The 22,665-nt window shown below is 41.8% G+C and overlaps 1 protein-coding gene across 1 annotated transcript in view; it reads right to left on the bottom strand.

Moving 5' to 3' along the window:
• Positions 1–404: 404 nt before the first annotated feature.
• The window catches only part of EPHB3 (EPH receptor B3), a 38,186-nt gene continuing 15,925 nt past the window's right edge, over positions 405–22,665 (bottom strand). The window contains exons 2-16 of the mRNA XM_044288674.1: positions 14,662–14,726; positions 13,834–14,506; positions 13,559–13,714; positions 11,817–12,146; positions 11,541–11,665; positions 10,433–10,595; positions 9,142–9,247; positions 8,665–8,717; positions 5,493–5,615; positions 5,056–5,303; positions 3,298–3,513; positions 2,225–2,374; positions 1,953–2,146; positions 1,650–1,805; positions 405–1,544 (exon numbers count right to left, since the gene is read on the bottom strand). Coding sequence (XP_044144609.1) covers positions 1,436–1,544; positions 1,650–1,805; positions 1,953–2,146; positions 2,225–2,374; positions 3,298–3,513; positions 5,056–5,303; positions 5,493–5,615; positions 8,665–8,717; positions 9,142–9,247; positions 10,433–10,595; positions 11,541–11,665; positions 11,817–12,146; positions 13,559–13,714; positions 13,834–14,506; positions 14,662–14,726 — 2,867 coding nt within the window. The 3' untranslated portion in view covers positions 405–1,435. The remainder of the gene's footprint in view (positions 1,545–1,649; positions 1,806–1,952; positions 2,147–2,224; positions 2,375–3,297; positions 3,514–5,055; positions 5,304–5,492; positions 5,616–8,664; positions 8,718–9,141; positions 9,248–10,432; positions 10,596–11,540; positions 11,666–11,816; positions 12,147–13,558; positions 13,715–13,833; positions 14,507–14,661; positions 14,727–22,665) is intronic.

A 22,665-nucleotide genomic window follows, 5' to 3' on the forward strand; every position in this document is an offset into this window, starting at 1 on the left:
ATCGATTCCACAATGTTGTTTCACCCACCACACATGTTTTTTGTTTGAGGGAAGACTCAAAGATTAATAGAGATATCTCGTAGTCAAAAGTGGTCACGAAGTCTAAATTTTCTCAGTGTGCTCCGTATTGCTCTGTTCCAGCTCACGGGTCAAGAGCCCTGCTGCAGCAGCAGCCGATGACCGGCCTCAATGGGGACACGTCCCCAAGCGTTACGTGACCCTGCACGGTTTACACGACGGGGACCAGAAGTATACAGAAGGGAGCAAGAGACCTTGAACAGAGTGGCAGGGAACAGGCGAGTATGTATTTTTTTCAACAGTTGCGACAGGCTGGGCTTGAAATTTTATATAAAAGTGTGAAAAGCCTTTCTCAAGACAAATGTAAACAATTTCTTAGTTATTAGAATACAAATACAAAGTGTATTTTTCTTAAATAATTTAATTGAAAAAGTATTTCTTAAAAAAAATTATAAAATGTAAAGTTATGATGACATTTTCCATTCTGAACACATCCCCATATCATTGAAAACGTGAGTATACTCACAAAATAAAGAGCATAATATGGTTGCAGGAAGGGGGTGGAAACGAAGAAAAGAATATCCTAAGTAAAAGAACAGTAAGCAGAAGCTGGAAAGTAATGTGAAAATGGAGGAGGATGGGGGGCATGGGGGTGTGAAGGAGATGGGAAATGCCAGAGAAAGAAGGGTGTGTTAATAAGCAGGATAACATGGCATAAAATAGAAGTGAGTGAGCTGTACGGTACGGCTTCCTCTACTAGGCATTGGCAGGCCTTTCTTCACAGACATAATAGTACCAAGGAGTGTATCGTGTTAATGAACAATCGGATTAAGAACTGATTGGCCAATACATCCATCATCACAGGAACCCACTCAGAAAGGTCTCCGTTCAACCTCACTTCTGTAGATGTGCACAGGCACTGTATACTTCTTCATGCAGGCTTAAACTAAAGAGTGGGAGGACTTGGGGATTATCTGTCATAGATACATACAGAATAAAACAAATAGCTAGCTCTGCAACCCTGCACCTTTATTACAGTCCAAGAGGTTTTGATGCAAGTGGAAGACACTAATATATATTGCCTTTCTTGTACTCTCAAATGCTCCTCTGCTTACCCTTAGACTGCTCACAATCATACACATACCATGTACTACATCTATTCACATTCATACGTCACTCACACAAATGTATTCATGTTGTAAGCATTAACTACAACACAATTTGTCCAGCATACAGCAGCAGATCACAATGAAGTGAGCTGTGAGTTCTTTTGTGCAAAAGGAACTGTGACTCCACTCAAAACCCCATCACTATCCATGATCTCTCTCTTGTGCATCCTTGAGCTCCCGTAGAGCCCTATCAAGTCCATATAATTTCTTCTTCAATATGAAGAGCTTTGTCTCAAGGTGTGGTCATGTCACACCTGGACGGGAAGAGTTTGGCTCATCTGCAGCCTCATGTCTTGGACACTATTGAGAAGCTTCTTTTGATGACCAGCTAACGTCACCCCGATACGGAGCAAATCCCTAAAATAGAGATTAGGAATATTAAAAGAGAACTGCAGAAATCACCAGACCAAAAAACATTATCTCTATTTCTGGCATCCATTAATTCCAGGCTTAATTACTTACTCAGCTGTCATCTGAGCAACCAAATGGAAGGAGGTGAATCCAGCACTCATAAAGTTCTCCTGATACTGGCCCATCTTGATTGCCTCCAACCAATCACTCACAGTGGGAAAAGTTGTATAATCTGGAACTGTACGGTCTAGAAGCTGCTGAGACATACTGATATAAAGAAAATGATGTAAGAATATGACAAAAAGATAACATATAGAGCAAAGAATGCAAAGGTATGGGGATAGGTGAACAAAGGTTTTAAATAAAAAAAAAGGTAATACAAACAAAACCACAGAACTAACGAAGGAAACTAACCCTGCTTGTGTTGGACTGGTCACTTTTAAACTGGCTGCATTGCGTATTAACTTGTCCAAAGAACTGACTATCTGTGAAAATTTAGGTCTCAGGTTACGATCACGGAGCCAGCAGTCAAGCATAAGCTGATGTAGAGCAGAGGGACAGTCCATTGGAGGTGGTAGACGATAATCCTGCTCCACAGCATTAATAACCTACAAGAAGAGAATGTGGCCATTAATTCGCCCATAAACCCAAGTCTTAAAAGTATCTTCCACCTCCACTATACTTACATCTTGATTTGACATGTCCCAGTATGGTCTCTCACCATATGACATTACTTCCCACATGACAATGCCATAACTCCAAACATCACTTGCAGATGTGAACTTTCGATAAGAGATTGCTTCTGGAGCAGTCCACCGAATAGGTATTTTCCCTCCCTAAAACAAAAAGGTAAAACTTGTTACACCACTTGCACACAGTGATCACTGCAAAAGAGAACATAACAAAAACTCATCAGTATCTTCTTTTCTTTCAAGAACCAATATTAGCTGAGTTTTGTGAGGCTTAAATGTTTTGGTTTTTTTTTCAGGAGTTTTACACTGATGAACCATCCTCTGAACAAGTCATGAGAATCTGATCTGTGGGGTCCGACACCTGGAACCCCCACCGATCAGCTGTTTGAGAAGGCAGCAGTGCTTGCAGTAGCGCTGCGGGCTTCTCTCTGCAAAGAGGCACAGTGCAGTACATTGTATAGCAGCTCAGAGCTACTGTGAGCACAGCTGCATTCTCAAATAGCTGATTGGTGGGAGTCCTGGGTGTCAGACCCCCACCGATCAGATAACGATGACCTATCCAGAGGATAGGTCATCAGTGTAAAACCTCATTAACAACTTGAATCTTTTGAAAGCCCCACAAACTAAGGGTTTTAAATCATAGGAGGAGTTTATAGATGTGAATGCCTCCTCTTCTATATCTCATGGAACCAGCATTTAGGACATTTCCAGGGTCACTATTAACCGGATTGTTTCAAAAGGTCTCTGTCTCATGCCATGACAAAAAGATATCAACACATTATAAGAAATATTGAAATACAGAAGGAAATAAAAATTCTATACAACATTTTTCATTCACTAAAATACACCCTCAAGTATGTCTTGTCATTAATGTCCGATCAGTGCCGGTGTGACTTCCCGAAAGCCACCATACAAGGAATAAAAAGGGCCTTCAGTTTATGTAATGCATGGTGTCAGGAGTTGTGGCATTGGGAGGCACCAAAAGCTGGTGGGCCCATATCAATCAGTTATTGATAGCATTGTTAATTGCTGTGCCATCTTGAGTTTAATGGTTGGAGATTACTTACCAAAGAGCTGGTATAAGTAGGGTCCGATCGGCTGTTCTCCAGGAATCTTGACAGGCCAAAGTCAGAGACTTTACAGACAAGGTTGCTGTTCACCAAGATGTTACGAGCAGCAAGATCACGATGAACATAATTCATTTCCGACAAATACTTCATGCCAGATGCAATACCACGTAGTATTCCCACTAGCTGGATAACCGTGAATTGTCCATCGTTCATCTGATGAGAGTTTAAAAATAAAAGTTAAGTTGCACACACCCAAACCAAAAGTATACGTGAGAATAAGTGAGGCTTAGAAAAAATGCTCTTCTGATACCGTTCACAAGTGTGACTATTGTGAAGTGTTATCAGCAGAAGATAAGGCTGTGAAGGGAGGACTCTTTCTAAAGAACAATAGCCTCCATTCAATAAAATGAAGCAGCAGGATAAAGAAAGAGCGGAGAGCTGCAGTAACCAGCCACGACCACTGCACAATGTATGAAGTGGTGTAGTTCCAGTGCCGGAGCTCTCGCACACAGCTGAACTGTGGGGTGCCAGGAGTTGGACTCCCGTCGATCTAACATCGATAACCTATCCTAAAAGGTAATCCATACTTCAGTCCCCTTTAAATTGGGACCTGCTGCAGCAACTATTTTTTTAAATTTCATATTCAACATGGTTCAGAAGATACAGAGAAAAACAAATTCTGGAATCTGGAATTCTGCATAAAAAATTATTCTACATAGCAAGTGAATTCAAGATAGAGCACTGACGGCATAATATGTATTCAAAAGTCAACCAAGTATGATGCATACAATGACTAACACTGCATTGTTTGGAGGAATTACGAGCTTAGATCTAGGGATTATTTGGTCTCCTAAATAAAGTTCTATATCCCATCTTGTTTTTTTTTCTTTAAGCATAGCATACTGTGTAAAAACAGCAAATACTGTATAAGTTGGAATTTTGAATGTTTTTGCATGGAGTATACCTCCATCAGGCACACTCCAGAGCCTGAACATCTATGTTCTTTCATGCAAATGTATTGTACACAACAGGACACGTATCCTGCTGCATACATGAAAGCATATCAAAAGAGCATGAGAAGGAAGTCTCCTCTAGCAAAGGCTCCCACAGGTCTTCACTTGGTGATTAAAGCTCATTATATGTATCTGTGGTAGGAACATAAATTGGACAGCTATGTAATTATTTAAAGGGGTTGCCCAGTCAGGATTTTATTAAAGGGGAGAATGGCTTCAGAAAGAATACATTAACGATCTCCTACCGCTCCTGTTTCAATAGGCATGCCAGGATCCCCGCTGATTTCTACTTCATGGTTCCTTTTTATATAGGAAATGTGACGGCTCACCCACTCATAGGCTACAGCTAGATCCCAGCTCAACCAGTGATTGAATGAGTGGTGACATTTTATGTGCCAAGAGGGACCAGGAAGCAGAGGTCAGGGTGGGACCTTGGAACCATCCGAACAGGAGGATAGATAAAAGTTACTGTTCCTCTTTAAATCATGCTGCCCCTTACGTCACTGAGCTAGTAGACCAAGAGGGCAGCTTAAAACCTGCTCACGGTTTACCTTACTGGATTCAGACATGCTATGACAGACGCATACTGAAAAAACAAGCTTACAATCTTTCACACACAACAAAGCAAAACATACTTGTTCTGACCATCTCACCACGAGATAACTCTGTATTAGCATTATCAGGGTGTATCATCTAGTCTGACAAGCAAGAAACTAATCCCCATGAATTAGCACAAACTCACCCTCAGGAAAGAATCAAGTGCCCCATTCTCCATAAACTCTGTAAGGATCATCACTGGCCGACTTCTGGTCACAACTCCTTCCAATCGTATGATGTTTGGATGATCGAACTGTCCCATAATACTTGCTTCACCTAAAAAATCACGTCTCTGTTGTTCCGTGTAGCCTGCTTTAAGGGTCTTGATTGCCACCAGCTGTTCTCGGCGTCCCGCCTGTTTCAGTCTTCCACGACAAACCTCTCCAAACTCACCTAGCACAGAAGACTAGAAATCAATCTGACCATTCTTTTCTGCACTGTAGCAGATTGCATTCCACTTAATATCTTCATGATAACCTCAGTCTGCGCCATACACCTCTGAATCCCCAATTGCATCATTAAGTGAAAAACGAGAAGCATCTGACTTTTAACTGATAAAGCGAGCGAGTTTATGAGACAAACCTGCGCCAATCACTTCTTCAATCTTCACACACGAAATGTCAATTTCTTTAGCAAAGTCTCGCACAGCTTCATTAGGATCCTCATAAGTGAATGGATCAATATACAGCTTCATGCCAGGAACCACTGTGAGAAGAAGTAGTATTAAGTATCTTCATCAACTGTGCGGCAATCAAGTCTACAAAATCCAGTCTACATCACCTCCTGTAAATGGGGATGCGCTGCCAACAGCAAGGAAACTGTAGGCGAATGAACAATCATTCGGTAACGAGCGGCGATCCTATTGCTATACAGATGTAGCCACTGTTACTTCGACAGGCTTAATATGTTAAACGCAACAAAAACACATTACAGTATTACAAACTGCATTAAAAGGGACCATCCTGGTGCCACTAGTCTAAAAGTAACACTGGCTACATCTGTATCATTGATCACCATTTGATACGGTCAGGAAATCTGCCTGTATAAGGACCCTTAGGGATCCACAATACACCCGGCCTGCACCCCCATAGAACTGCCTATTCTTGTCCGCAATAGGACATGTTCTATTTTTTTTTCCGGAGCCGTGCTCCGGAAATGCGGATGCGGACCGCACACTGTGTGCTGTTCGCATCCATTCCTGACCCATAGAGAATGAATGGGGCCGCACCTGTTCCGGATAATTGCGGAACGGGTGTGGACACATTCTATGGACGTGTGAATGGACCCTTATTCTAAGGACAAAATGTAAGAACATTATTTAATTTATTTTTTTAAATGAAGATTGAAGAGCAATATGGACTATATTCCGTATATTACAGAATACTGATAAGAAAAGGGTTAATCCATAGGTACCATGGAACAAACTAATATGAAGAGGAGGCAGCACAAGTGGAAAATAAAATGCATGCAATGCAACATGGCTGAAAAACAAGGACTAAAAATGCCTGCAGAAGTCAGACAAGCGTGCCAGATCAATTCAATGAGAAGTATACAGACCATGGGCTTCATTGCCAACAGCTGTATAAGAACTTTATTAAGAATGAATAAATTCACTGTTTTCGTGTCTGGCACGGAAAATATAAAGTTTCATCGACAAACAAGTTCAAACTGGAAACAACAACAGGTCAAAACCAGTGCTCAAAGAGTTAAGCTACTGGTAGGCGAATACTATCCAACCATTTATCCTGCCCTGGAGCTAAAATGGTGTCTATTAGCTGTACAAGCCAGATGATGTCTACAGGCTGAGTAACTTAAATATTGTATCCCCTTATCTTGATTTAGTTAGAATATTATATAAATTAATGACGTTAGGCAGGAATTACAATCTGTCCATGTAAGGCATGTACCAAAAAGTGTTTCATAACTAAAGACACATTGGAAGTCTTGGGACTTTTGGCCCTATGTGTACACAGCTGGGAACTGCATGGCTGGATGCAATGTGTTAGGACAGGTACTCACTGAAGGGACCTAGTAGGTGTATAAAAACTTATTTTTAGGCAACGCTCCATGGAAACCAGTACGGTAAGAACCACAAAACAGCTATCCATAGATGGGTCAAGTCTTCCTTCTGGAGTAGTGTCAGGTTTGGCTGCCATGAGCTACTATACATAACTGGTTGGCTGGAACTGGTTCTCGTTGAAGAAACCCAGTGGGTGTATGAAGACTTATTTTCAGGCAACACTCCATGGAAACCAGTACAGCAAGACCCACAAATCAGCTGTCCAGAAATGGGTCTACGGTTTGGCTGCCATGAGCTACTACACATCATTTTTCCCACTGTCTCAAAATAATTCTCTATACACCTAGTGGGTCTCTTCAATAAATACTAGTAACCTTCCCCCCTGGGCTTAGAACACATACACAAGACTAATGCAGTGCTATGGAAGAAGCAGACATATACATACATAACTGTGACTACGTTGAACACCATAAAGGATTAGAAGACGAGCAAAATCGCTGGTAACCCATTAATAATGAAAGGGGAGGATGAAGCATAATTTGCAACCCCTAATAAGACAAGGCCTTACATTGAACAAAGGGAGGGGCACTCAGAGAAAGGAGGGGTGTAACTATTCAAGGGGAGGAGTGGTATATGCAGACAATAGATCTAAAGAAATACAAATTACTAATGCGGCAAGCAATCCATTCACAAGTGCTAATTGATGTAACGAGGGGTGGGCTATAACCTGAAGGTGGTAAATACTGAATGTAAACACTGTTTAACGGACCACTAACCCTAACAGATAAATAGCCCAATAAAAAGCTACTCTGCATCCCGGCAAAGATGACATTTCCTCTGAAGTACATCAGCATTCCGTCTACTCAAGGACACTGCAGGTAGTCTACATTTCCTTGAAACCGTAGACGCATGATAACAGGTTGTCCTCCACAGCATGATAAATGTAAAGACAATACCAAGAATGTAAAAATGTTCCACTGTGGCGCAGCCAACAAACGGCAAATTATGGCGATTGGAACAAGAGGACACTGCCAAGTCTTTATGCGGTGGAGCCACATTTTTTGTAATCAAGTTTACTGAGAACATGACTTTTTTTTTCTAAAATGAAATATGGACATATACTACATCAGAAGTTAGAACAGCAAGCAAAGATAGGCAAGTAGGTTTGCGTTACTTTGTCATTTCACCGTTTTGTTGAGGTGGTCATTTGGCCATTTTAGCTAGGTAATTCTATGTTGGATTAGATTAAATACTGTAAAGGGCTAATAAAGGGGAGCGCAGGGACACGTGTAATTTTATCATACGCACAAATAAAATGACAGATTCACATAGTTAACAAGCATGGAGAAATAGGGCTAGCAAGAAATGGTGTTAACAACTGCCAATTAGCGCCGAACACCACAGGACATTAATTACAAATTGCTAAGCAATGCATAGTGAGAAGAGACATAGTGTGCAGCCACCCAGAACAAGCAAGTCGGCTGTGACTTCCAGAGGAAAGGTCATCGGATGCTATAACCACTCAGAAAAAACGGAGGCTCATAAAATGGCACAAACAGGGGGGAGATGATATAAAATCAGAGGTTAATAAAGGGGCACCAGGGAAAATTCATCTTGTACAACAAGCAGACAGACATCCACGCTGAGAATTTTAAACAGAAAGGCCATGGCAATACAAAGCCGAAGATCACCATTGACCATCGTAAACTAGAAGTAATCCTAAACCATACTCACTGTATTGCTGAAGCTTCTCTGTGTACTCAGATTCAGGGTCATTCCTCTGTTTTCTGCAAAAAATAAACAAACATATAAAACTTTACCAATGCGCTTCTTTTCACACTCTTATTTGTAGTCCATATACCTCTAGATTTTTCATTTTTTTGCCCAAAACAATGATCAATTAGTATGGAACAAAGATCAGAAATACAAAAATGTGAACAAGACCTAAAGTCGACCGAAATAGGCGTTTTCGGCCAACCAGTGATTGAAGAATAGCACAAAAGTATCAGTCGGTTAATTTAGTCTGGCAGGTTGATGGTGGGATCATATGTATGAATGATCCCACGGACGACAATCGGCAGAAATGCATGTCTATGGCCAGCTTAACAGATACATTTCACCCATACATGGGCATTTGAAAACATTTTTTTTTTTTTTTTTTTTAAATGCATCTTTCAGCCCTCCAGCTTTTCACCCCAGAATACAACTCACCTGAAACAAACTATTACAATAACGACCACTGCAATTATAAAAATGAGCCCAGCTGTCACAGAGCCAACAATCATCGGGACCTTCTCCTGTAGACTGCTCCGATCCCCTGTGGGGAAAACATGGAAGGAAAAAAGGAGGAAGGGAAGTGAGGGATCTGTGGGTACAGGGATATCACGGAACAAGGATACAGTGAAGAATCTGTGGACATAGAAAGTGCTCAGAGCGATGACTAAAGGGAAGGTTTAGGATTGGCAAAGGATAGGAGAAGCAGTGAAGGTAGAGGAGGGCCTGTCTGTTGAGAATGGGTAAGGACAGCAGATCTGCGGCAAGACACAAATACATGAACAAATAAGTGTGCAACATCAAGTCAATAGGGCACTATCAGTAAAGACTGACACTCTGTTGGAGTAAGATGCACCATTTTTATGAAGAAGCATACATTTCTTAATAAAATCTGTTGCATCTTATAGTATCTAAGTAGTAGAAACAGAAATCTACGCCAGCTATGGGCTGCCATACATTTGGCTATGATTTACAGAAGTTTTCTGTGTAAATTCTGTAATGTGTGTTGGGCCAAGGAGGTCCTGCCCCTTTCACCGTGTATTTTTTGTTTGTGCCATGAGCAATCAAAAAGTCCCACAGTTTGCCCTAAATTCTGTTTGCACAAGAATTTTCAACTGTTGCATGTCAGAACACCAGCGTGCCCCAATGTTCTCTGCTATAATCTACTAGACTCCACTATGATAGATGTGAATGGCCAGATAGTAAAATGCTCAACCAAAAGACAATAGTCTTTTTTAATCAGGTATAAAGTATATGCGGGGGCAGATGTGGTCTTCTCTGTACTGATTGACAGGCACTATGCTAAAAAGCCCACATAGCAACCTGTCAACCATCACTTTCCCTTGGCTTGTTACAACTGGCAGCAGCCTAAATGTTGCCATAAGCATAACATGCTGACATGAACATGCCCCCGGTGGATTACGTCTGGATTACTTTGCAGGTATACCTGTACAGTAAACATAGTAATTGCCAGCTAAAATATAAAACGCCAAGAATCGACAAGATGTTGAAAAGTAAGATAGTAACAGAAGTGTTAAAGGGAAGAAAGTAAATACAATTCTGACAAGGACTGGTAGCATAGAAAAGTACTGCGACATAAGAAAATATGAGGTGTGGGGGGAAATCTACAGCTCAAGAAGATTTGTTAATGGGGTTAGAGATGATTCATTTGGGCTTTAGGTATAGAAGAGATTTACAGGAAAAGGTTTAAGAATAGGGATTAACGCACCATCCTCAGCTACTGTCCGGACCTCCACTGGATCACTGTATGCACCATATCCAGCTACTGTACGAGCACGGACTTGTACCACATATACACTGTGTGCAAGCAAGCCCTCCATACGAACATCTGTGTGCTGACTGGTCACTGTGTTTCCTGCGCCACTGTGACCCTGAGGAGAGAAAAAAAAAGAAAAAAAAATTAAGAAACAAAGCGCACCGTTGGGTACAATGTAAAATTAAATGGGTTCTGCCAAGGTAAGCAGACAGAGCGCACACATCTATGTTTAGCTAGCGTCTTATGAAGTTGACCGTGGTGCGAGCATAGAGAAATCATATCTGTAGCCATAGGGACATTGGGCTCAGTCTCATTTTGTACATTTGGGATCCATTCCCACATCCGCAAGTGTTTTGCGGTCCGCAAAACACGGACACCGGCCATGTGCGTTCCACTTTTTGCAGACCGCCCATGGCCGGCACTTTGAATAGAAATGCCTTTTCTTGTCAGTGCCTGCGGACAAGAATAGGACATGTTCTATTAGTTTGCGGAACGGAAGTGCGGATGCGGACAGCACACTGTGTGCTGTCCGCATCTTTTCCGGCCCCAGTGAAAATAAATGGGGTCGGGATCCGTTCCGCAATGTTGCGGAATGGATCAGGATCCATTTTGGGGAAGTGTGAATGGACCCTTACTTTGTATTCCATGGTATACTGTGGCAATAGATAAATACAGACTAAGGCCTCATGCACACAACTGTATTGGTTTCCAAATTTTTTTTGCGGATTGGATGCAGACCCATTCACACCGAGTGCTGCCTGCATCCACACGTCTGCCCCACAAAATAAAAATGTGTCCTATTCTTGAAGTTTTGCAGACAGGAATAAGCATTTTGACAGTGGGGCCCACATAAATTTTGGGATTCACATGGTCGGTATTCGTATTTTGCGGATCCGTGCTTTGCAGCCCACACAAAAAAAAAAAAAAAAAAAAAAAAAAAAACAACAACAACAACACGTATGGTCACATGCATGAGGCCTAATAATGATTGTAACATAACATATGCCAGCCGCATAAAAGATGAAAATAAAAAGTTACAGGAGTAGTTGGGGATACCCACCTTTGCATAATATCTGATCTCATAATCCAAAATGATGCCATTGGGACTCTCGGGTGGAGCCCAGGACAAAAAGAGAGAATTTGCAGAGCTGCCAAGAGATTGTACAACAGGAACTGCTGAAGGGGCTGGAGGAAAAGTGTACAGTCAGATTCAATCCGTTTACTTTTCCCATTTTACGTTCACACCCTATTATTTCATCACTAGTTCTGATCACCCTGTAATTTTATCATGTACAAAATATCACAACACTTTTAATACAAGAAAACGCACACTTACCTGCTTGGTTGGTTGTAATATTCACAGAATAATAATTTGGAGGGTGGGGGTTCTTGCTTGACACTCCATTAACTGCCTGGATTTCAAAACTGTATTTCGTGTGAGCCTGGAGATGACTGACCGAGACAAGTCGCTGGGTAACTCCAAGCTGGCGTGGCCAAAACTGAACGTTATCATCACAGCGAGAGCACACCCGTTCTGTGCACTTTTTACAAATCACGTTATAAAATATATCTTCTCGACCACCAAGATTAGCAGGTTCTCCCCACTCTAGGAGGACGGAAGTCTCATTGACATTGGAAATCACATGTTTTGGTGCTGAAGGCACAGCTGAAATGAAGAAGAAAGCATACTTGAGAAGTTAAATTCTAATTCACATCTTCATATGATTGTCATCCATATTTACCAACTAAATAATTACTTAATAAAGTCATGCTCTCTCAAGCATATTCACCTTTATACAGATCAAATAGCACAGGAAAAAAAAGTCTGAACACTATCAAGACTGGTGGTAAACTGAAGTATTTGCCCATGGCAGTCAACCGGGTTTCTTTTATCTTCCTCCAAAAGACCATGAATCTGAAGGTTGCAACCACTTAGGGCAACTACTCGACTTTTTATAAATCTCTCCAATTTCTCCCATTTTTCAGTATGCCAAAGACAAGGATTCTAAAGCCAACCACGATAATGCAAGTAAAATTAACCATAACCGAGCGGGATCATTTGTTGGATCTATAGACAAGTTGCAGAGCATTAAACTGTCAATTTACAAACTTTCAATGAGTCCATAGACTATTGTAACGTGGTGGATAGCATGACCAGAGTGATTAGGGCACATTTATTAAGACCGGCATTTTAAACGCTGGTCTTAATAACCCCTACACCTGCCAGTGGATCTGCCGGAGTTATGAAGAGGTGCCGGCCTCTCCATAACTTCGGCACATCCAGCCCCAGTTCTAAATGTAAGACAACTTCTGAGCTGTCTTACATTTAGACCTTTTCTACGCCTGAAACTGGCATAGGAAAATGGTAAATGAGACAGGCCTGCCAGCCCGTCCTCTTCCCTGCCCACGCCACCCCCACAATTTTAGACCTGGCATGCGTGGGGGAGAAGTCGCAGATCCAGGTCCATCTGCTCCTGAAATACACCTAATATAGGCGTATTTCGGTATAATAAATGACCCCCAATGACTGCACGTCATGTTAGTCAAAATCCAAATAATTCTTAAGAATCAATTATATGTATGATGCTATAGCCAATGTGGAAAATGTTACAGACCACCATGTCCTGGCGTCTTAACCTAACGCCACAAAAGAATGGCCTATGATTTATATTGCAGATGCGTAATAATCTTGGCAACAAGAAAGAATTATATGCAGAATATTCTGTCCAAATCCTATAAATAAGGCATGCAAGTAAAACTGGGTCTAAACAGAAGAATTTTCTGTGATCTTAGATTGTTATCCCACTATTGGGATAACAGCCATAAAATAATTTCAATAAAAGGTTACAATTAATGACAAATTAAGACTCATTTAGTGGTTTCAGGTAATAAAAAACAAAAGCCACAATGCTTTGCCAAAACCATTGGACAACGGATACCAGCCTCCAATGGACCTCACTGACTTAGAGCGGGACACACTGGAATCCCCCAACACAGATGTGAACACAGCCCAATTTCTCTAAGTTCCTAGGTCAAACTGCTTTACACTATTTTTCTCAGCGTTTCTTGGTCACTTACATGTGCACGGTTTCTCTGCAGTCTCGCTATCAGCTCTGTAATAACTTATCTGACAAGAGCAGATGGTGGCTGCAGAAGACGTGGCTCGGCTATTAGCAGGACATGGAATACAGGGCCCTTCTCCCTGCTTTGACTTGTATGTGCCACGGTTGCAGGCTGGTAAGTAAAAAAGAGAGAAAAAGACAATGTATATTATGATGGAAAGCAAGATAATAAAATATTAACCGTGTGTTAGAACCATAGAACTAAGAGAAATGTATGATTAGATGCATTACCTAGACACTGTGTGTCCTTTGCGGCTGCTTCATATCCTGCTGCACATGTACAGGAACCCACCGGTACCATCCACTCTCCATCTCCATTGCAATAGAGCTTGAGTGGGACAGAAACTTCCAGGGCATTAGGTACACAGGAACCAGGAGCTATAACCAATGAGGTGGCTTCAGCACCTGTCAGAGTCTCTGGAAAACTAGCAAATCCTGCTATTGTCTGTGGACACTTCTTATAGAAAACACGCACTGAAATTAAAGAAACACAGGCACCCAAGTCTTGAAAAGCAAGATAAAACCCAGCACGGGACAGAGGCCCAAAGCTCCGTACTTTAGTGTTGACCCGGCCAGAATCACGTCGTGAAAAGCTCTCATCGGGCGCAATGGTATCCACCTTAATATATGGCGTTTCCATCCAGGAGGGACTGTTCTCAGAGGCAGAGTCACTGTCGGACTCATAGTAAAATAGGTTAAAGGTCTCCTTGCAGGATCCGGGTATATTTGGAAGGCTGTTACAATCACGCACAGTGAATTTTAGCTCAACATAGACACGCTGTACATCCTGGCGGGGAATGAACTGTGTCCTTAGCCAGTTGTTCTGGTTCAACATCTGTACATTACACACTTGGTAAGTCCGAATTGGATTTGATGCATCGTCATAGCCACTTACTTCTTCCCACTACAAAGAAAAGTAGAAACACATGAGGGGAGAGAAGACGAAAAATGTAAAAACAAAAACAGTTCCTTCTTACAGGGACTATGGCAAAGTAGAAGGATTGTTTAAATAAAATGCCAGTAGAAGAGATAGAAAGATAAACTGATGATATTACTTACTCCAGATTCAGGATATGTAACCCATGCTAGCTCCGACGTAGTCCATCGAGTGTCCAAGAGAGTTTCTACACAAACAAAAGAAGATCCCATTAAAAATTCCATTACCTTATAACCATAAAAGAAAATAAATTCCCATTAATGAATACATTGGCCATTTTCCAGACACACAGGTCTTGCATTTGTTGTCGCAGTACCGCACAGTACCGGGGCAGGGCTAGACAAATGCCAGAAGCCAGGTACCTAATGCAACTAGAACTTTGCTGTTCACACCTAATTAGAGTAGCGTAATCTCCTTAATGTTAGGAGTCAACATTAATATCAAACCCTCTAAAGATCCCTGTTAATAGCCTGCGTGTATTACTAATTATAACAGAACAATTTGTCAAGGGGAAATTAAATCCACAACCACATTTTGTAAGATGCCGAAGGGAACAACCGTGCACGAAGGATATTTTATACCATCACTAGTCATTTTCACTAAAACTCGCTCTTATGAAAAACCAAACTGAGTGCACTCATAGCGAAATATTATGTGTGTGTATAAATATATATATATTTATATTACACACACACACACCATACATATACACTCTGCAGATCACAACATCTGCACTGGTTCTGAATGTCACTGCACTGGTTCTGGTTTCAGACGAGCGTGTGCAGTCCAGAAATCACGCTCCATGTGTGAACATGATCCTCCATTCTGGACTTGCAGGAGTGCATAGTAGTATCATGATTTAGAATGCTGTGCGTCTCTGCTTGACCTTACTTCTACAGGGGCATACTGACAGCTTTATGTCACTATGATTCTATAGAAGTAAGGTCATGTAGAGACACACAGCATTATAAATCATGATACTACCATGAGCTCCTACAAGTCCAGAGCGGAGGATCACGCTCATACACGGAGCACGATTCCTGCAATTAGCTAGCTTGTGTGAAACAGTTCTAAGGGGTTGTTCCATTGCAACAAATTATCCCCTATACACAGAGGGGGTAGGTGTTTGATTGGCAGGGACCTGCCCGCTATGGCCCCTGGCTATTCATGAGAACGGGGGACATATTCCCTCATTTGAATAGAGCAACAGACGTGTCTGACACTCTATTCAGCTGTATAGGAAGGCAGGAGATCTCAGGCAGTCCCATAGAGTTGAATGGAGAGGTAGTGAGCATGCATGTCCACTGCTCCATTCAAACCAGGGAACACTGAGCCCTATTCTGAGGATCTGCAGAGGCCCCCAGTGGTCTGAACCTCGGGGGATCAGACACTATCTGCTATCCACATAATAGGGGATAAGTTGTTGTAATGGAGCAACTACTTTAAAAAAAAAAAAAAAAAAAAAAAAAAAAAAAAAAAGGGTACCCATGACTTATTTCAACTATAACAAATGTTTGTCGAAAATTCCCATAAAAGACTGTTTGCTCTTTCACCATTGTCAAAAATGTATGGCAAGTTTGAAAGATTTTAACGGGCCATACGGACTACCTGCGAATGTCCCCACTGGCGAAACAATTATTCGACAATTATTTATGCAGCCATTGTTCAACAATCAGCTTACTTCTATATAAATGTGTACTGTCACCTTAAGGGTCTATTCACACGTCCATGTGTGTTTTGCAGATCTGCAAATTGCGGATCCGCAAAACACAGACACCGGCCAATGTGCGTTCCGCATTTTGCGTACTGCACATCGCCGGCACTCTCATAGAAAATGCCTTTTCTTGTCCGCAATTGCGGACAAGAATAGGACACGTTCTATTTTTTAGCGGAACGGAAGTGCAGATCTGCAAATGTGGACAGCACATTCCTGCCCCATTGAAAATGAATGGGTCCACACCTGTTCCCAAAATTTTGCGGACGTGTGAATGGACCCTTAAGCTGGCAGGATTAGCCGACTAATGTATGGAGGCGTCCTGACTGCCCTGAAGGTCCATCGTCAGGGGAGAGAAAAGTCAGATCCTTTTGTTCTCAGAGAATTTAGAATTTATGGTGCAATGAAACATTGATTGGTATTGTGAAAGCCTGAAAGTCCAAGCCCCAGTCTCTAAAGATGAAGTTATAGGGCTTCTCCAGGGCTAAATTCTAGCTTGCAGGCAACCTGGGGAAAGAAGATCATTTCACGACTACTTATCAATTCAGTCACGCCACCGATTCCACAATTTGGACTGCGCTCATGTACCCCGACTGGCTGTGGGATCTTCTGCAGATGTCTTGACCGGATGTGCTCATGTGTCCTCCTGTTCAGCTGCATCTACATTATGTAGATGAACAGAAGGACACAGGAGCACATCTGGTCAAGGCATCAACAGCAGTTCCTGCAGCCAGATTGCAGAATCGGCAGCACGCTAGAGTGGTAAGTAGTGGTAAAACTATCTTCTTTCCACAGGTTGGAAATTAGAATTCAGGTCAAATCCTCTGAGAACCCCTTTAATTGGAAGATTCTTACACTGGAAGTAAATATTATTTTTACCAACCGCCGTTGCTCGGGTTGGAAGACATTGCAATGTTGACATCAGAAGGCAAATATTAAAGGAATATTTTATACCACCTCTCCCCTCGACAAGCTGTCCTCAGACTTCTGTAAAGAACTAGTTCTATGTGTATAACAACCCATTCCTATAAAATTACAACAGGCGAGGGAGAAAATTATGGCTACTTTATGTGGGTGACTCATAGCTGGGAAAGGGGACAGTGTGATGAGTGTATATTTATTGTATAATAATTTTTTATATTACATTTACCTCCATTTAGCACATAAATACATCGCTTCAACAACGGAACAAAATAAATATACAAACTAGACATTCAGTCATTCCATCTCGGTTCTACATATTTATAGACGGTATGGATCTTGGAGTTTCGTAATATTTTCTCTGGATAGTTGCCTGTAATATGAGGTGCCAGAGTACTGGTGCAGGAATTACAGGTCTAGTGAAGAGGCTATGAGCAATAAAGCTGAGAGCTTAACCCCTGAATTATACTGATCTACCACTTGTAGCTCAGACAAAGACGAGGAAATGAAAGAGCGAGAACCATCGAACACTAGTGTTATCTTATGCTGAGAAATTACTACAATTGTGGCGCTTGATCGTAATGATCATGTTTTCTGTTGACATCAAAGTACGTAAGTAACAAATGCTGCATAAATAGCTACATTTCTACAGCCGGATGAATGGCTCATTTACACTTGTGTGATTTTCAGCTGGTTTCAATGCATTTTAAAAGGCATGGTAATCAGGTGAAATCGACACGGAAGTTAAAACAAATGCTCTGGCATCATTTCCATATCTGCAAGTGTTTCAGTCTTGTTACCCAAAAGCAGACTTTGCCATGTTGCAAGTACATCAGAAACCGTGGTGCTAATTTTATATACCATGGGGGAGATTTACTAATGAAAACGAGCCTGATGCGTTGTGCGCCAAGAAGTGGCACACAGTAAATGCACCACATTTATTAAAAGGTGTTGTCTCATTGTTGTCTCTAGGATATGCCCCCAATTGTCTGATAGCTGCCGGTCCTACCGCTGGGACCCGCAGCTATATAGAGACTGAAACGGGCCAAAGTGGCGCCTGGAGGACTCCGGTCCGGCCGCCACAAAACCCTCCCCCCATAGAAGTGAATGGGAGCGCACTGCGCATGACCGGCCGCCGCTCTCATTGACTTCCATGAGCCTGATGGAAATAGCTGAGCCAGCGCTTGGCTATTTTCGGCGGTCCCATAGAAATGAATGGAGGGCGGCTGCGCATGCGCAGTTCACCCTCCACCACTTTCGGGGGTCTATTTAAGAAATAGGCGCAGGTCCCAGCAATATGTCCCCACAACCCCTTTAGACTCTTTGTTTGCCTTGTCAAAAGCCATGGCTTAGAAGGGAAGAGGGTATGACTTGGCAGAAAGGGATTGTGACTTGATACTCAACCAAGGCCCAGATTTACTAACCCTGCAGAGCAGGGGGTAGACAACCTCTGGCACTCCAGCTGTTGTGAAACTACAACTCCCAGCATGCACACTTGCCCTGCTCTTTTCAGAACTCCCATAGAAATGAATGGGAGCACACTGGGAGTTGTAGTTTCACAACAGCTGGAGTGCGGAAGGTTGCTGACCACTGCTGTAAAGGATGTGATCATAGACAGGCTGCTGAGACCTGCACCAGACTTATCACAAGGGCTCGATGATAAATGGGGTACAGGGATAAAAAACTTTTGTCTAACTCCAGACTATTGGTTGGCTTACTTGGAGAACTTTACAGTTGTAGTAGCCCCAGTATGCCATTTCATTGGACAACTACCGAACAGTTTATGACCCCTCTATAATGACCAATAGGAGTGCTTGCAGAATTCTTATTCACTTTTAGACAGAGTTAATGCAAAAAATAAATAAAAAAAGTTGGACAGAATGAATTGTATCCAAGTCTCAACGAGTTACATCACAAAACTGCTAAAAAAGTTGTCTCACACTGGTCATATGTGAGGCAGCTGTCAGACAAATGCTTATCGAGGCGACTGTCTATCCAGAAGCACCCATAACTACACACATCATGGGCTCATGCACACGGCAGTTGCCTGGCCGTGCCCATAAAATTACCCAATTTTGAAGCAGATTTCACATAAAAATCTATGTGAATTTTACATGGTTCCCCTGCAAAGTGTCTGTGCAACATGTAACAGAAACTGCAGGTATGTTTGTGAAACTGGTAAAAGATTGGGTATTAAGTAGTAGGAAAAGGCAGAGAGCCACGATATTCCCACCAGAATCTTCAAATAGGTCAAGTCATGATGTATTCTTGAAAATAGCATTCTAAGGTTCAAGAAGAATATGCGCATTGATGTCAAATACATAAACCTTATGACCTTCCAATGTGAAAAGACGTAAAATAAGCATAGCACGAAGCATACACAAGACCACATTACCATCTACAAGTTTTTTCAGGAAGGCTACAAGAAATTCTATGGAAAAAAAATAATTTTCTATAAAAGAACAGTCCATAAAAGAAAATCTACATGAAGCATCTGGGTGCCACAAATTGGACCAGCTGCCGAGAGCTGATTTTCCGATCTTTATGTACTAGTCAGCGGAACAAATGCAAATGTAATGTTGCATATAATGAACTGTGTCCAAAGATTTGCTGGGGAGTCCTAATTTGATCCAATCAGTGCAGATGTAATTTTACTTCCAGTTACAAAACTAATCCCACAAAAAGAAAAGAAGACACAAATGGCCAAAAATTCCTTAAAATCGGTAACAAATCCAAGTACTGTGTAGGCGAGGTTCTGCTTTTTGTTTTATAAAAAATGATCACAGCTGAGAAAGTAATTAAAGGGGTTGTCCTATAAAAAAAATTTTTTTAGATAAGTTTTAGATAAGGCGATAATGGGTTAAGAAAAAAACAAAACAAATTGCGCACTTCACCGATTCGCATACACAGAAAGGAGATGCCTAGCCACTGGCCGTAATGGTGACCCGCCTCAGCTAGTGACTGGGCATCCTCTGTTGGTCGAGGTGGAACTAGATAGAGAGCATCAGGGAGCTGCTAAGCATCGGAATAGCAGTGGCTGGTGATCAATTATATTTCTTTCATTTCTAAAACTTTTTATCCTGCAATAAAATAAATAAAAAACGCATTTGTTTTTTTAGATCTTAGGGTTTTATAACTTCTTAGGAAATATCCGTTCTCACAGTGTATGGTGACGGATATGCCCAAAAATATCCTTTCGAAACTTCTGGTTTTTTTTTAACGCATTAATTGGTCTGGGAGCTGAACAGAGCCTCACACAAGGATGATAACAATTGCAATAATTGTGTGCTCCTCACAAAACCAGCACATCAGTGGCATGCCATATCACCATTCCAGTCCCCAGTGGGTCATTTCAGAGAAAGTTTCAACAGCTGCCAAGTCTACACAGCTCCAATGTCACCGTCACTTGGCTGTGAAGCCGATATGAACATTGTGCTCCTTTGACTTTTAATTAACATTTCTGTTAGCTTTGGCTCCTCAAAATTAAAGCAATCCTTAAAAACAAGGCTTGAAATCTCTATCATGGAAAGAGTTATTCTTCCAGTCCTGATTAGATGCAGAATGACCCATCCAATAACCCCCGTTATGTCTGATGAAAACGGAAAGCTGCTTTTCCTCCCCGGCGACTTACTCCGTTATGAAAATGAAGCAAGGAAAGTTAACCTTTAATCCTCTTCAAAAAGGAAACCAACTTTAAAGAGGAAATTATCATAAAAATAATATTTGCACATTAAATATCACAGGACAGCAATTGGCAGAGATGCCCTTTGTCACTCATTTTCCGGGTTTTTTTCTTCCCTAAATCTAAAAACAAGCACTGCAAAATATCAGCTGGACAGAAAACTGGCACAGCAAAGTCATGTTTTAGCAGTAAATTCCATAGAGCAAACCAAAAAAAAAAAAAAAGGGGCACCCGGGCATCACTTCTGAGTAGATTAGTGCCCTCAGTGTGTGCTGTGCAATGGTGTACAAACATGACAGGATCTCACCAAAAACCTAATGTTGTTCATGAATTCACACATTTTGTCTACAGTAAAGCCACTAATCTACTGCATGCACCTTACTCTCTGCTCGGTTTTGGTACCAGGTAGTTTATTTTCCATTGTGGATATGGAACTCCTTCAATGTACTGTAGCGGGTAGCAGTGCAGTGACAATTCTCTCAGGCCAATCACTAGTCAGCAGTGTGGTCATGTGACTGTCATGGTACCATTTTGGCTTGGTGGAACCTCCTCGGAGGTGGTACCAAAAAAGCACCAAGTATTATTCTGCATCTGTGGCCTTGTGGAAAAAACAGGGTAAGGCCTCATTGCAAACGGCCGTTGTTTGGGTCCGCATCCGAGCCGCCGTTTTCAATGGAGCTGCAAAAGATGTGAACAGCACTCCGCGTGCTGTCCGCATCCGTGGCTCCGCAAAAAAAAAAAAATATATAACATGTCCTATTCTTGTCCGCGATTTGCGGACAAGAATAGGCATTTATATTGCCGGCGCCCGTTCCGTTAATTGTGAAAAGCAACACGGGCACCTTCCGTTTTTAGCGGATCCGCGGTTTGCGGACTGCAAAAAACGGCACGGTCGTGTGCATGAGTCAAGAACAATCGAATCGAGCTAGTTCCATGCAGTGGAAACAGGGCTAAAGAGTAAAAAATGACTTTTTGGGGGTCAGGACAAGTTATACCTCATTAATGAAGAAATATAAAAACAGTGGGAATTTATCTATCCCCAAAAAAAAAAAAAAAAAATTGCAAACAAAATATTGTACCAACTGGTATCTGTATGCTGCTCTTGCTACTTTCCAAAAAGGGGCCATTGTGAGGGCAGTAAAAGGGCCAGTGGGTCTGGCATATTTATATTAATTTATGCCAAAAGCTGGTGTAGAGTTCAGATTAGGCACATGGACTGCCAAAGGAGAAGCATCCTCCGGAAACGCTGGGGATATCATAGACCGGCATAAAATGCCTCTCGTTGTCTCTGGAACCCCTCTGCCGATGTGTGCACAGCCTAAAATTCTTTAGCTTTCCCTACTATTTCATCCACCTGATGGACATACTGTACATTGATCGTCACTATTGAATTGCACAACCTTCATATAGGTTACATACATTTAGAAACACTTCCTGCCGGCAATGGCTGAATCACTTTTGCCTCTACAAGGACATTCATGTGTGCATCTGTATCTTCTACCAATGACATCAGCTGTAAAATATGGAGACTCTTAAGTACAGCAGGAGACGCCAAATGAGATAATTTCAAGTACTTTCGGATGAGTTTGTCCTGCAGGCCTGGAGGTATAAGTGGAGCGTCACAGCATCTAAAAATATTTACCTGCCTCTCCACTAGAAACTGGCAAGTCGCTGACCCTTTATTTCGCAGTCTTGGCTTTTAGTCGCATTGCGAAATATGGACTTCCCAGTAATTTACTACACGCCGTTCAGAACAGTCGTGCCAGACATCTGTATGTAATACATACATACGGAAAATTGCAGAGTTGT

Source organism: Bufo gargarizans, chromosome 4 (genome assembly GCF_014858855.1).
Source record: "Bufo gargarizans isolate SCDJY-AF-19 chromosome 4, ASM1485885v1, whole genome shotgun sequence".
Taxonomy (NCBI): domain Eukaryota; kingdom Metazoa; phylum Chordata; class Amphibia; order Anura; family Bufonidae; genus Bufo; species Bufo gargarizans.